Source organism: Aulonocara stuartgranti, assembly GCF_965226115.1.
Source record: "Aulonocara stuartgranti genome assembly, chromosome: 23".
NCBI classification, from domain to species: Eukaryota; Metazoa; Chordata; class Actinopteri; order Cichliformes; family Cichlidae; genus Aulonocara; species Aulonocara stuartgranti.
This window is the reverse complement of record NC_138958.1, coordinates 9,229,923-9,245,241: the sequence shown is the minus strand read 5'-3', so window position 1 is coordinate 9,245,241 and position 15,319 is coordinate 9,229,923. Positions and strand designations below refer to the sequence as shown.

The 15,319-nt window shown below is 39.5% G+C and overlaps 1 protein-coding gene across 6 annotated transcripts in view; it reads right to left on the bottom strand.

Moving 5' to 3' along the window:
* The window catches only part of palld (palladin, cytoskeletal associated protein), a 67,473-nt gene that overhangs the window by 18,608 nt on the left and 33,546 nt on the right, over nt 1-15,319 (bottom strand). For 4 of the 6 annotated variants that reach the window (XM_082525547.1, XM_082525549.1, XM_082525551.1 and 1 more), the window contains one exon: nt 13,946-14,414. In XM_082525547.1, the coding sequence (XP_082381673.1) occupies nt 13,946-14,414 (469 nt within the window). The remainder of the gene's footprint in view (nt 1-13,945; nt 14,415-15,319) is intronic. The other 2 variants (XM_082525548.1, XM_082525550.1) reach the window with 1 other exon arrangement.

Below are 15,319 nucleotides of genomic sequence, written 5' to 3'. Positions count from 1 at the left end.
GGTCCAGTGTAGTGTTTTTGTGTCTGTTTCAAGTGTGCGTGCAATGATTGGGGAAAGGTCAGGCAGTTTTGTAAACCGTGTTATCTACAGCAGTCATTCAGTGTATATGTAAGATACTTTTATTGTGAAAGGAAGGGGAAGAAAAGACGTCATTTTTACAAATTCAGTTCTTTGGTAAGATTCACACTTCAATAGGGTGAAACTTTCCCAGTAACCCTCATCACACCCACAAACATGAAGACTGAATGTATGGTATTCTTAAATAAACCGCAAAATAGTTCAAACTAATCGAAAATAATCTGCTTAAAAAGAGTTTACAAGGAAATGTTAAAATATTTTTGTTAGCAGAGCTTTAGTTTTTAAATTAATTGAATCTATTTAATTTCAGTATTCCAGTTTACAGTGTGTTCTACTGTAGGTACAGATAGAAATGAGCACGGCCACAGTTCGTCTAACAAAAGGGATTTTTTTCTATAATTTTTAAGAGTTTTGCATATATTTTGTTCAGCAAGGCAGTTTTCACACAATAAAGCTGCTTTGAAAATCTTCTGAAACCCTTCACATCAGAGAGCTTTTAGATACAATGTATCAGTGTCACCTCAGCACTACGAAACCTGTTATTTCTAATGGCTTTTAGCAAAGTATCACCCAATCACTGTGTGAGGCTCTCGTGCACTGTGACCAGTAGCAACAAAGCAGTCCTAGCTGGGTGAGTAGGTACAAAATTCCAGTGCAGTGGCCAGCACAACATAAATTTTGGACCTTTTGCTCAACCTAGCAGTGCATAGTGTGTTTGCTTGTCTTCAGCATTCCTTCTGCTTGTCTATAAGTGAACAACACAGTGATGTAAACACCGTTGTATTTTTCCCAAAGCCATTTTCGTGGTTTTGGGTAAAATAAAATGAGATAATGAATCCCACATCTTTGGTTGGCATGGTTACCACTTTGTCTGTACAACATGTGTGGTATATACTTGCTACTTAAATACATCACTTACTTCTGCATTCTTACCTTAAATTTAATAATAATAATAATAATAATGGATACTTTATTGATCCCCATGGGGAAATTACTTGTTTTTTCTCTGCATTTGACCCATTCACTCAGTGAAGCAGTGGGCAGCCCACTAAGCAGGCGCCCGGGGAGCAGTGTGTAGGGACGGTACCTTGCTCAGGGGTACCTCAGGGTAGCCGTTAAGTGGATTCGAACCGCCGACCTTCCGATCATGGGGCGACCACTTTACCTAAATTTACACATTTCCTTATTTTTTGTTAGTGAACAGAGCATGAGAATGTCTAAAGCCTGTGTTAAACTAGCGGTCCCCAACCCCTGGGCCTCGGACCGGTACTGGTCCTTCAGTTGTTTGGTACTGGGCCGCGAGATTTGAGGCTAGGTGTGAAATTTATGGTTTTCAGGGTTTTTAATCGTTATTTTTTTATTGTTTATATCGTTAACTCGATTTCCCTGGGTCTTTTCCCGTGTGTTATGAATAAATTGTTTTTGGTACAGGTACTGGTTTTAATTTGTTGTATTTATCCGCAACACCTTACAGGTCGGTCCGTGAAAATATCGGACATAAACTGGTCCGTGGTGCAAAAAAGGTTGGGGACCGCTGTGTTAAACACAGACCTTAGCTTATTCAAAAACACCCGCTGACTTTGAGGTAAAGAAACTGAAAAAACAAACTCTCTTATTCATACAGCACCTTACTTGGAGAGGGTCTCCTTGTCCCTTCGAGGTACGAGTCATTCCCTGCGACTCAACTCATTGACACTTAGAAGCGAGTCAGAGTGGGCCTCGTCTGCTCTCAGTGTCGTTTTCTTGGTGACAGCAGTGTACACATTATCACACCCTCTAATTAACATCCACAAGTGGAAGTTGTGTGGTAGTCTAATTGAGAGTGTGTTTAAAGAGAGATACCGTGTATGCCACACATGAAGCCGCACTCACCACTTGCACCACCACCCGTAGTCAGGATCTAATCACAGGTTGATTGACCTCATCCGGAAACAATTCTTCTCTCCGAGTGTATGTATGTTGGGTAATGTGTATTTATCTGTTTGTTTCTCAGTGTTTAACGTACCAGGCTGCTCTTTCCTGGGAAACACACTCTGCTTTCTATGAGGGGGATCACTGAAGCCGCTTAGTTTCCATGCTGTCAACTCCCAAGCATACAGCCTGTGCTCTTGCTCTCCTCATCCCTCCATGTGTCCTTTCATCACTCCCTCCCCGTCTGCTCACCCCTCTCTCTCTGTCTTCCAGCTCCCTCTCTGTGTTATGAAGGTCAGCTCCCACAAGTCTCTTCCTTATTTGGAAAGTTTCTCCATTCCATGCAGGTCACTTTAGCGCAGCCGACCAATCCAGTGGTTTGTTAGTCTAGTGTCTCAGCCAATCCTGTGTCTCCCATGTCCTTTTAAGGGCTGCCCATCTCTCACTCTGGAGGCCCAATGTGAAATTATCTGCTTTCCTGCTCCCTTGTGTCTCTGGTGACTTCATTTCAGCTTTTATTCTGTTGCTCAAACCTCGTCCTGTCCCCGATGAGAACTAACTTTCTGTGTCTGTCTTTTTCCAGTTGCATGTAATCAAAAACCTCTGTGGCCAGCAGTCTCTAAAATAAAGGTATACATTAGAGCAGTGGTTCCCAGTTTTTTTCTGACATACAGAAGTCCTCAAAAGCCTCTTGATCACCATCACCTCTCAAGCTCAAATGTGGTTGTCTCAACTCATTTTAAACTCAACTCTGGAGCAATTGTAGCTTACTCTTACCTATTAGATTTGGCTTACTGTTAATCAGTTACAACAATTCACATCCTATTTAGACTATTAATCCACTACTTTTTGTTACTACTTTATTTAATAGCTACTAATTACGTTTATGTTTATCTACCTGTGACACTGGCTGGATGCTTTGTTAGGTATATCTGTTCAGTTGCTCAATAATGCTACTATCTACTTGGGTTATCACATGGCAGCAACTCAACAACAGTGCATTTACTGTAGGATTGTTGACACGGTCGTGATGACCTGTGGAAGATTCGGGATTTGAAAAAAAGAATATATCGTGTCAGTAGCAGTTATCTGGGCAAAAATACCTTGTGTATGTAAGAGATCAGAGGAGATCTGTTTCAAGCTGATAAGAAGGCAACAGCAGCTTAAATAACCACTCATTAAAAGGTCTGCAGGCAGCTAACAACAGGTAACTGAGGCTAACTTTCACACAAACTCAGCAAAATTGGATGACAGAACAGAAAAACGTGTACAATATTTTCTTGGAATATTTTCTCGGTACACTATGGATTGCAAAGCTCTAATCACCTCAGATGAGGTAGAAAACAGATTCACTTTTGGCAAATCATTTTTTAACAACTCTTTATCTAGGATGTTTAGCTAACATTTTGTTGTGTTTATTTAAACTTTTAGCTAACAGTTTTAGCAGTTAGCCATACTTTTAGCCACTTTCCAGTTTTTAATATGAATTTTATCTTTTTAAAATCTAGTATGTTTAGTTAACAGGTATTTGTTCTACTGTGCTTTTAGATATGTTAACATTTCTAGCCACGCTAGAATTTTAGCTCAATATTTCAACTTGTTTATTCAATTCAGTTTTATTTATATAGCTCCAAATCACAACAACAGTCACCTCAAGGCACTTTATGTTGTAAGGTAGACCCTACAATAATATATACAGAGAAAAAACCCAACAATCATATGAACCCTCATGAGCAAGCACTTTGGCGACAGTGGGAAGGAAAAACTCCCTTTTAACAGTAAGAAACCTCGGCAGAACCAGACTCAGGGAGGGGCGTGGCCAATTACTGCGATCGGTTGGGGTGAGAGAAGGAAGACAGTTTATTCATGTTTAGATGTTGTACGCCATTACTGCACATTACTTATTCAAGATGTTAAGTTAGCAATTTAATTGGTTTATCACAAATTTTGGCTAATGATTTCTGACTTTAGTTTATAATTTAGCTAGTTTTTTCTAGCTAAAGTTACAAAATGATTTCATTAGCTAAGAGTGTCTAAATTTACATAATTATAAAATGTAAATTAGTTGATGCACTCGGTAAACTATTTTATTAATTTTATTTACTTTTGCCCATTATATTTATGTATTAATTATTAATTTTCCTTTCTATTTTCTACTGTGTGCCTGTTAATTTTGCAGGTCCACACAATCTTACAGTAAATTAAATTGTAACTTTTGATTTTCTTCAGTTTAGCTGAACTAATTTTGACACATACCCACTGACCACTGCAGAAGTACCCCAGCTTGTGAGTTACTGCTTTTTATCTGGTCAGTGCTTTAGATGTTTGATGACGAAGAACTACAAGCAAAGATGTCAGTGTGCAGCTAGTACCATATGTGGTTCTTTAACATAAATGTTTCCACCACTTTCCATAAACCACAAGCAACACCTCGACAAGAAAGTGATTGTTAATACTTCATTAGAGAGTTCATGACTTGCACCTCGTAAACACAAACACACTGCTGAGAGGAAGCTCTGAGTCACAGCACAGATATGCGACATATCCTGGCAGCCCTAGCTCCTTGCTCAGCAATGCAGCACGGACAGAATGTGAATCCTGGTTTAAAGTGAGAAGAGTGAGGTTTTTAAAATGAACAAATGCATAAAGAGTCAATGACGACCTGTTGTGACACAAGTTTATTCTGTGTGTGTTTCTGAGTCAGTTTAGTGAGAGACTAATGAGGACTACTGAAGAGACGTTTGTTTGTGTCTTTGGTTTATACCCTGTTTCCCTGGCAACAACCTCACTGGGGTTATAGCGGTTTGGCGCAACTACGGAAGTCATTTAATCTCAGAGGTATGATAATTATTTCAGTGGACATTGACCTTCGTATACTTTTTAGTCTATCGGCAAGAAATACGGGCTGCATTAAAGTATATTAGTCCATTCTAATTTTATAACTATAGAATTCTATAGTAAAATTCTATTACTGCAGTATGTAAGCATGTCCTGTAAGCACTCTGTTGATAACATGTATGTAATGTCTGCATTTTGAGGTGTCTTTTTTTGTTTGTTTGTTTCAGAAGGATAATGAACGAAACTGAGTACCTAAAGTTGTTCTATAGACGGTATAGAACAGATGGATGTAGCCACCATGACTGCTGTCTTGTACAAAGTAACCACCTACCAAAATAAATAAAAAAAAATACTCAAACCAAAGTCCAAACTACTGTCTGTACCAAGCAGCAAGCCAAATAAATCCATTAAAAATGCTTGAAAAGTCATCAACACCACAAACATCTTTAAGTTGTATTATGAGACTGCAACTGGCTAAAGCCATACACAGTATAAAACACTGATGTAGCCTCCAGGTTTAAAAAATGAAGCTAACACACAAGTGCCTTAAACCTGCTTTTTTTAATGGCCACCGGGGGGCGAGACTTGTAATTGCAAAAAGAGTTTTGGTCCTATTGAGATGTGCACATTGTTTGAGAGTTGTCCGCCATTTTGAATGTGTTACAACCCAGTGTTGGTCAAGTTACTTGAAAAAAGTAATCAGTAACTAATTACTGATTACTTCCTCAAAAAGGTAATCCTGTTACTTTACTGATTACTTATTTTCAAAAGTAATTAATTACTTAGTTACTTAGTTACTTTTTAAAAACACAATTTACAACCTGAATAGGTGATAAAGTGATAGATCTTTCAGCCCTATTCCACTTTTTCTGCATAATCCATCATACAAAATGTAATTAAATGAAAAAGTCTCTTTTTAAAACTTGTTTTATTAGTTTTAATCTTTTAACTTTATGCATCAAGCAAAAATTTTATTATATGCAACATTCTCTGACTGGAAGAAAATAAAATATTTTTTGTGTTTACACTCACTCTTTCAAATAGATGCAAGTAAAACACAGCAGAAAATAAATAAAGTCAAAGACTCAGCGGTCCTTTTGCTCTATTTTCACCTGTAAAGCAGGAGTTGGGTAGGTGGGGGTTTGCCCTGGTGCAGGTGTGCTGCAGCGGTCAGTTCCGCGAGTTTCTCTGTTAATTTCCCATTACGTCGTTGCGCACTCGGTGCTTGCTCGGAAGTTTAGGGGTTTTTTTTCACTGTAAAAAGACGTTTTCTTCCCACGCACAACGGACGCTAATGTTTTTGTCACTTTTTATGGAATCAAACTCAAAATAAGGTCAGTACTTCCACGCTTTAAACGCTGCACGCTCATACTCTCTCCAGCACTCGATATATTATCCACTGTTAATCTGCACACAGCTGCTGCCACAAACGTCGCACTCGCTTACATCACTGTCACGAGACATTCTCGCAAAAAAAAAAAAAGAAAAAAAAAAAGAAAAAAAAGAAAATCACAGTTTTAGTAACGCAGCGTGCTTACGGGAAAGTAACGGTAATCTAATTACCGTTTTTGCAATAGTAATCCCTTACTTTACTGGTTACTTGAAAAAAGTAATCGGATTACAGTAAACGCGTTACTGCTCATCTCTGTTACGACCACCGGTTACTTGGAAAAAAATGTGTATTCCCTGATTGGCTGTCAGTGGTTCATGGCTCTTGCTGGGTGAAATTGATTCACAAAGAAGTTGCTGTACCAAAAACCTCCTAGTGATTGCTTTGGTTGCTAGCAGACTGCCACAGTTGCGTGTAGTTTTTCATGACTGCTTGTAAACACTCGCTAACTACCAGCTGGGCAATGGACTTGGGCTTTAGCAATCATTTTCCTAGTGAAGGCAATCAAACCTCCACTAACCACTTACAACCTGTTGGAGAATGGTAATTTTTCCTTCACAACCAGTGCCTGTAAGATGGCCATGGACGGATCTCTATGCCTGTGTGATTGGGGACTTATTGACTTGATCACATGTCCAAAATGTCCAAAACAAATCAGGGTCAGATGATCAGTGATCATGCGTTTGCAAAACCTCAATAGTAGTCTATGAGAAACTGGTTTCATTATGAGAAAGAAGGATTATCTAGGGTCTGCTTTGACAATCACATGGTTTCCTTGTTTGTTACATCCAACTATGACACACCAAGATGGCTTCAAAACAGGACTTCAGAAACCAACTGGTGATGTCATATCTTTCATACTGTCTATGCCTGAGGAAATGCTGCCACACTCCTAACTTTAAGCTTTACAAGTATTTATATATAACTAAAAAGTTCACCTCCTTTAGAATTTAAATGCATAGCGAAATATCCACAGAGGCTAAAACCTTTTATTGTATCAGCCTTGAAAACATGCTTCATAGTTAAGCATTTTGAACGTGCGAGTCTGTGAGGATTGCTTCAACTGGCCATTAGAGGAGTTGCAGTTTTTGGCACTCCTTTTCTTGCTACATTTTTAAACCCTGGAGGCTGGTGCTTAGTAAAACTAGTCACTAGAATTCCTGTTGAAGTATACTCAAGTGAACTGTACAGAACATTCTTGTTAGTCTTAAGGAGGTTTAATTAATGTTGCCTTCATTTTTCAGCTGTTTTTTCTTGTGATATTCATGGTGTTTGGGACCACCCACCCTTTGTCTGTGTGTGTGTGTCTGTGTTAGGGTTGAAAAGTATTTGACTGTAATTGGAATTTTAGAATAATGACATGATCTGATTAGAATTTTTCAGACTTCTGTTATCCAAAAATAAATCTTATTAATATAACCATGATAAGCAATGATCGTGTGTGTGTGTGTGTGCGTGCATGCGTTAGGTCATGCCTTTTTACAGCCTGTATTGATCTACTTTCTTCATAAGGGAAACTTTTTACATACTGTCATCTGTGTAATTCCATTCAAATTTTCCACTTCCTCCCCTTTCCAGATTGATTGACCCCTGCTTTCATCATCCAGGCCACTTCTGCTTGCACTTAAAATATCAGTTCAAGACTCTTTATAATCAGGTGCTGTCACTGCTTACTCCATGTACAGTAAGTCTTTGGTCTGTTTAAAATCAAATACACAACTCGTGTTCCTCTTTCTTTCGCCCTCAGGCTTTGCACTAGCCACACACGCACTGCACATTATACAGTCAACCATTCATTATTACAGCATTTCTTTAACAAACCCACAAAAAAAAAAAAAAAAAGCCCGAAGCCCGAACCATTCTGAAACCTCTGCACAAACATCACGATCACTGTTGTGAGAAAAGTCTAAATTGAGGTCCTGCTAAGTGCCAAAGCTTGCCTGTTTTTCATCATACTGAGTAAAAATGAACATAATGTAGAGCTGTATATAAAAAAACAAATCCACAGCAGTACAGAGAGTTCAGCTCGCACGTACATAAGAAGCAGTTTGTGGAATAAAATCCATGCAAGAGAACAATTTTGACTGTCAAAGCCAATGCCTGGTCTTATGAACAAGAGATTAAGCTGTGGAATGGGTTTGGGGATAATTGTTACCTCTGCTACTCATGCTTGTTGTAACGCCCACCTAAACATTATGCGGTACCAACCTATAATATAATGCTTTGCCCTTAGTATCGCGGTCAACATCGTGGTGGTCACACCTTTTTAATGTTGCACTCTAGTGTCTCTTTCTGTGTCTTGGAGTCTTTCTTGGAGTATTTCAGAGTATGTAAGTCGTCGTGTCATATGTAGATTGTTAAATAACTTGTACATCAAAAGTAGGTATCGAAACTGCAGCTTCCCTTTGTTACTTACCAGATCCCTTAAGACAGCAAAGTGAGGAGAGAGGATGACAACTCAGCCCCTCAGCAATTTACCGCTGTTTGGCTAGCATCAGTCTTTGAGAATCATACTATTGATTTTTGCCAAAGGTGTCTCCAGACCATACTACCATCAATGCCAAACACACATTTGCTTGTAACTACACTTGCATGGTCATAAGGTCACAAGTAAAAAAGATAATGTAAAGCTCTCAAGCATGTCTTTGATATAAAGAGATGTTTAGGACGTAAAGAAGTCTGAAAGTAAAGTCTTCCCTCTATCCACTGGGTCACAGAAAAACTAGCAAGCAAACAAAATCAGAAGGTTTAAGGGAAACATAACGATCAGCATGATTTGGTAGGGATAAGTAACATAAGTGTGCTTATTTTCAAGCATGTTTAATACTAACTTTGTATTTGGTTGCTCTTCTAGTTTTTGACTATTGATTAGATGTGAATAATATTTTATGGAAGAATAAGTATTCATAAATAAGTTAATGGGGAATATTCGGTCCATCCAGGACTGATTATAGTCAAAAGAATGTGGGTATTTTCTTCAGTGGTAAAATATACAGTAGTATGGCTCTGTTTTGGGACCTCCCTGCCCTTTCATACCGAGTACTGACAAGGAACATTGAAGTTGGATTGCAAAATAGCTTGCAGATGAAGAGCAAGTTAAAGTAAAATAATCTGCACAATGTGATGTTTTTCGGGAGTAAGTCCAGAAGGTGTAAGTATAAATATAGAAGGCAAACAGCTGAGCCATCACCTGATGTGAGATAGCTGAAACCTGCTGGGACTGTGAGTGCAGCTTGACTTCATAGCCTTCATAAACTAATACAACCTCTGCGAAGATTTCATGTATCACGGTGTGACGATAACTTTTTCTTTTATGAGGTGTCTCAATAGACAAGCATGAACCTTTACCTGTAGGCGTATAAAGAAAACCAACCCTGGATACCAGCAACACTGACACGTCATCTGCTAATACATGTGCACGCATCTGGATTAGAGCACACAGATTTACAAGCTTAAGGTGTTACTCCGCCAGTCTGTCATGAAAGCACTTTACAGGTTGTCACGCGTTCACAGTTAAACCCTGCAGAACAGGTGAGACAATAACTCTTCCCATGATGGCCCTGTCCATATGTTTAGATGCAACAGATGTCTCACTGGCACGCAGTATTCCTCAACTGTTTAAGCTCTATATTTAAGGGCCTGCTATGGGAACTATGGTTTATTTCCCAGACAAGCACACACAATCAAATGAGCTCCAATGCCAAGAGAACTTTGGGTTGCCTTAAATAACAAATGTGCTTGAAGCAAAAGGTCACATTAACTAAACATTTTTACATTGTATGCTTAATCCTTAAAACAGTTTATAAAAAGACAAACAAAAAACTGTCCGTACATGTTTGTTGCTTGTTCTTTTATCCTGCTTGCAGTAGTCTGAAAATATCACATCCATCAAATTCACTAAGTACTAAAGCACATAAATCAGCCATAATTCATGTCATTGTGTAGTAACGTTAGATGTAAAAAAGCTGAATTCCAGATGCAGTGAGATAGTGTTTCTAGCTTGCTATCCATCACTTCACTGCCTTGTGGTAAAGAACTTTGCTTTCCATTCAAACACGAACCTTGGTTCAGATCTACCCAGACAATCTGGGCCTCTCCCCTGAGAATTTCCTATAATTCTTAATGCTGATGTCTGGCATCAACACCGGACATCAAACCCAAATGCCTACCAACCCAGCTCGCTGTTCCTTCAGCAGAGAGAAACAGCAGGTCTGTTTTCACAGCTCGGGTCTCCTGCAATCCCGCCTGCCTGCCAAGTCACACAGCGACTTCCTACATCTCATCAGCCCAGTATTATTAAAGCAAAAGTCATCCCTTACACAGGCTTCCAGTATGTTGTTCCTGTGATTTAGAACGTTTTATTTTAGTTTTATGAATATGCTCTTTTCATTTGAAATAAACTCTAGCGATTTGCGATTATCTAGCAGCTGTTCTCTGCTCGATAATAGCCAGTGCTGTGAAAACACTGCATTTTTGGGAGCTATTTGCATGCACGACTTTCAGTAGTAAAAGCTTAAATGCACATAACTCCAGAAAGCTAATGACGTAGCATGAAAGCAAGTAAGTCTAGACACTTATCCTTTAAGCTAACTAAACTGCTCACTCTGATAATTAAAGTCAATCCACACTGATCCTCACTGCCTTTGTGTACATACAATAAAACAAAAGCTATTTCACGATAAAACCTTATTTTAAATATACAAGACGTTAGTGTAAGAGTTTCCACACTGTGTCTGTCTGCTAACAAAGTGGTTTGTTGGAAAGTCTTATGTAAAAAAAACCTTCTGTAAAAAACAAACCCAAAAGTAATTAAAGCAGCAAAGTGGGATTACTTTTTAAAGTTGCTGCATTGCAGAATATTGCAGAGTATCTCAGACTACATGGACACTGAACAAACAGGACCTGATGAACTGAATGAAAAGCCCTGGGTGCTTTAAGCTGAGAGTGGTCAACCTCTGTTTATAGAGGCCATTTGAGGAAACGGTCTGGCAGAAAGATGACCTTTGGCTAATGGCATGGCTGCTGGTTTTACTGTGTAATTACAGATTTTAAAGGGGAGAGGGCAGGAGAGGGGTGGCTTACACTGCCTCACAGTTGGGAATTGATTGTTTCTAGTGGCGTACTTGTGATGTTATTGTGGAAAAACTCACAGAGAACCAACTTTGCTGATATGCTGCTAGTTGAAGAAATCCCACACATTTGTTAGAAATGTAACCCTCGTACACAAAGTTGCTGTACATTATGTTATACAAATTAGATTTGGAAGCTAAAGTCAGTATCATTGTCATTGGTATCTATAATATTAATCTCATATTCGTTTAGGAAAGAAATTTAAATGGAATGTAATGCCCGTTATAATCAAAACCTAAAATTCAATATGAATCATTTAACAGGATCTTCTGTTCCCATCAAGGTTTGAACCATTTTGGACAACAACCAGTTAGCTTACAACTAACTTGCTCTTGTCCCTGTAGCAGTGGTTGATGTTAGAATGATTTAGCCCTATGATTTTTGGCTTCTTTCTGGGTCTTTATGAGTCCAGTGGTGCTATTTTGGGGGCTTTTTTTTTTTTTTACCCTGGGATTAGTTTTGATGTGTGTTTAGGTTGGAGGGATAACACCAGATCTTATAACCCTTAGTGGGATGGTCTGTGAGGCTTCCATCAAAGGGCTGTAAGGCCCTTTAGCCTTTTGCAATTCAGTGGTAATATTTTGCTGATTGTTCGGACTTCTGTTTTTTCTTTGTTGATAATAAATGGTAAAGTTTTTTGAAACTACTCAACTCGTTTTGGTTTTATTGGATGTCTTTCTGTAGGGTTGTAACATCATTTCGTGGCTTTTCTGGGACTGTCTGACTTGCTGATGTGAAGTTTTAATGAGTTTGATTTCTTGTGTGTCTACTATCGCTTTGCCTCTTTCATAGTTAAATTTACAAGGTCTACAGAACATGTGGCACAGCTCTACAGCATCGTCCTCATAGTCATATTTACCTGTAATTTTCTGCCTCCTCCACTATACTCTCAGCTCTGGAAGCACAGAATTAACAAGTCATAACATTTACATGAACACCAGATAGGAGCAGGTATCAAATCCAGCACACATGCAGTGAAACTGGACTGTGCAATGCAGGAATCAAGCTTTACTGCACTGTAATCAAACTGTAGACCACATGCAGACAGACATAAGCCACATCAATGCCACACTTAACCATCTGCTGTGGTTTTCATATACCAAATTAACTGTTTTATTTATATTTATATATATATATTTGTTTGTTGCAAATCACCTTGTGGCTAACAGTTGGCATATAGTGGACATCCAGTCCGAGACCCAACAATGTATTTACCGAACTGCATATGTATGTCAACCAATGGTTTTCATTGGTAGTATCTTCAATGTCTCATCTCAAAATTGAGAACTGCTTTTGGCCGTTTATCTTACAAGAGGCTGAATTTCATTCACATCTGTTGGTGTTGTTCACCACATTTCCCCTTAACTTTTACCAGAACTAAAAAGATGAAATATTGCAGGTCAAATAAAACTAAAGACCATTGTGAGGGCACTTTTCGGTAAAACCAAAGTTCTGGCTGTACAGCATCTATCCATTAAACAGAAGAAGGTCAAGCAATTTAAGTTTGTTTTTTTTTTGGTTTTTTACATATACTATTTCACTTTGTTATGTGTTATGTCATGTGTACAGCACTTTGTTTTCAGCTGAGAGTTGTTTTGAAAGTTCTATATAAATAAATTGCTTGCTTGCTTGGTGTAGTACCTTCCTTGACAACCATACATAATTTCAGTTAAACCTTTCAGTTTTAAAGTTCCAGTACATGATAATTCAAGGATCATTTAGGTCATTAACTGGATTTCACTAGTGTCTTTCTGAAATTTGGAACCAATTCAATGCATCTGCAGGCTAGCCTGGGAGATCCGGGGCAGAAGGATCACTATGGTGATATAGGAAACCCAGTGGATTACCAGTATATGTTTCATTCAGCCTTTAAGAATCATCGGTGTCTGTGTAAAGTCTAATTAAAGTCCAATATTTGTTAAGTTCAGTGGACCAAACTGCCATCTTTAAAATAATTTCATTAGGATAACTCTAATGTGAATATGAAACAATACCAGTGTGGCACCCTGGAAGCATGAAGGGAGTGCTAACCACAGCTTCCCTGCTTTTAGGACAAAGGTGGAGTTTTGTTACATGTCCAAAAAAGAAATGCATCTGCTAGGTGGGTAAAACCCATGCACAAAAGGCTTGTTAACTGCAGACAAAACACAGGACTTTTGAAAATAAAGCCATACCCTGTCCAGCCCTTATCTAATAACCATGACATCCTACCTGATCCCTACAGAGCTGTCAGAAAGGTGCTCAGGAAAAAACACTATACTCTGTCCTGGGCTGGGCGTGCAGTGCGAGGTCAGACAGAAACAATAAGAGCCATCCAGCAAATGCCACTCTGATCTGTTTACAGGCACAGACAGACAGCAGCTCCCAGACTCACCCTGGCACACACGATGCCACACATAAAGGCAGAGGAATGCTTTTGTTCTGAAAAGGCCCGGGAGTCCCCCTTTAACCCTCCTGACAAAACCGAGACTCAACACTATCATTCCCACCACACCTCAGACGATCATCCAAGTCTGTCTCCCTCCCTCCAGCAAGCCCCTTGCTGCTGAGTAGCATACACCGTAGGCACAAACACATGTGGACAGGACCGATACTTACAGCTTTGGTTTAGGTTTGGTAGGCAGCGGAGGCCCGTCTTTCCCAGGGGATGGAGACAGCTTGCCTGGTGCTGGGCATGAATCTGGTATCACAGGGGCTGGACTTTGAACTGGCATAGAGATATCTGTTGTGGGATCAGACTGTGGCAGAGGTGGCGGTGGGGGCGGTAGTGTGGTCTCTTTAGGAAGGCTTGGAGGTGATGGTGGATGCAGGGCTTGGCCATTTTGCACAGATTCTTTCCCTTTGTCCTCCATCTCTGTGCTCATCTGTACTGGAGGCATAGCTGACACACTGGGCCAGATCTCCAGCTCCTTGATCTGGAGAGTCTCAGCGCTGGGCTGAGGCAGCGTCTTGGGTGGCAGCTCCAGGAGGCTGATCTCGGTGGGTGGGGGAGGAGGAGGGAAGGCTGATGCATCCTCAAACCCTGAGCTATCACCAGACATGCCATTACTGGATGAGTCCTCAGCTGCTGAGGGAAACAAACAAGAAGAAGGTGGATTTTTGTTTTTTAACTTTAATGTTTAGTTTTTCTTCTAGCCATCACAGACCTTATAAAGATCACACACACACACACACACACACACATACACTGCATCACTGCATATCTGATCTGAAGCAGCAGCTGGGTCCAGTCAGTTCAGTCTGATGCAATTCCTGTTTATTCAGCCTTTGCTTTAAACTGTGCGGTGAGTCCCATTCTGTACATACACAGTTCTGTCTGTGAGCATGCACACAGAAATATTTGTGTCCCGCTCCACTCACAAATTTCACCTTTCCCTCACATGCGACATAACAACAATACACACAAAAGAAGACAGTGATCTTCTAAAGACCTACCATGGCAGCTTTTATTAATGAATGTAAACTGTAAGACCTCAGGGGAACTACTGGACTATCAGTGCTAGTGCAAAGAGCCAGAACTGACTCCTTTGCCAGATTTCCTCTGTTTTGGAAAACTTCATCTTTATTTAATTTTATCTTTTGAAAAACAAGGATATTGGCGTAACTGTTTAAAGCCTATTAACCCTCTGAGGTCTAACTCATCAAGGTATTGAAACATTTTATTTTTACTGTTCTCCAAAGAACAATTAAAAACAGGATAGGGTTACAGTCATCTAGGTATGATTCAGACCTCACAGTGTTAAAGCCCAATAAGGAGAATATAGGCCATCACCAATGGATTTCTCAGAAATCAACCATGATTAAGATGCTTGCCAGCAAGTTCTGTTACTAAAGCCTGAAAAACAAAGTCTGGCAGCACGACAGCACCCAGAACCTGAAACTAGAATCATTGAAAGCAAACAAGTTAGAGACCAAAAAGTCTGGCCTTCAAAATTGCCAGGACACATGTAGGAAATTAGTTATTAACTCTGA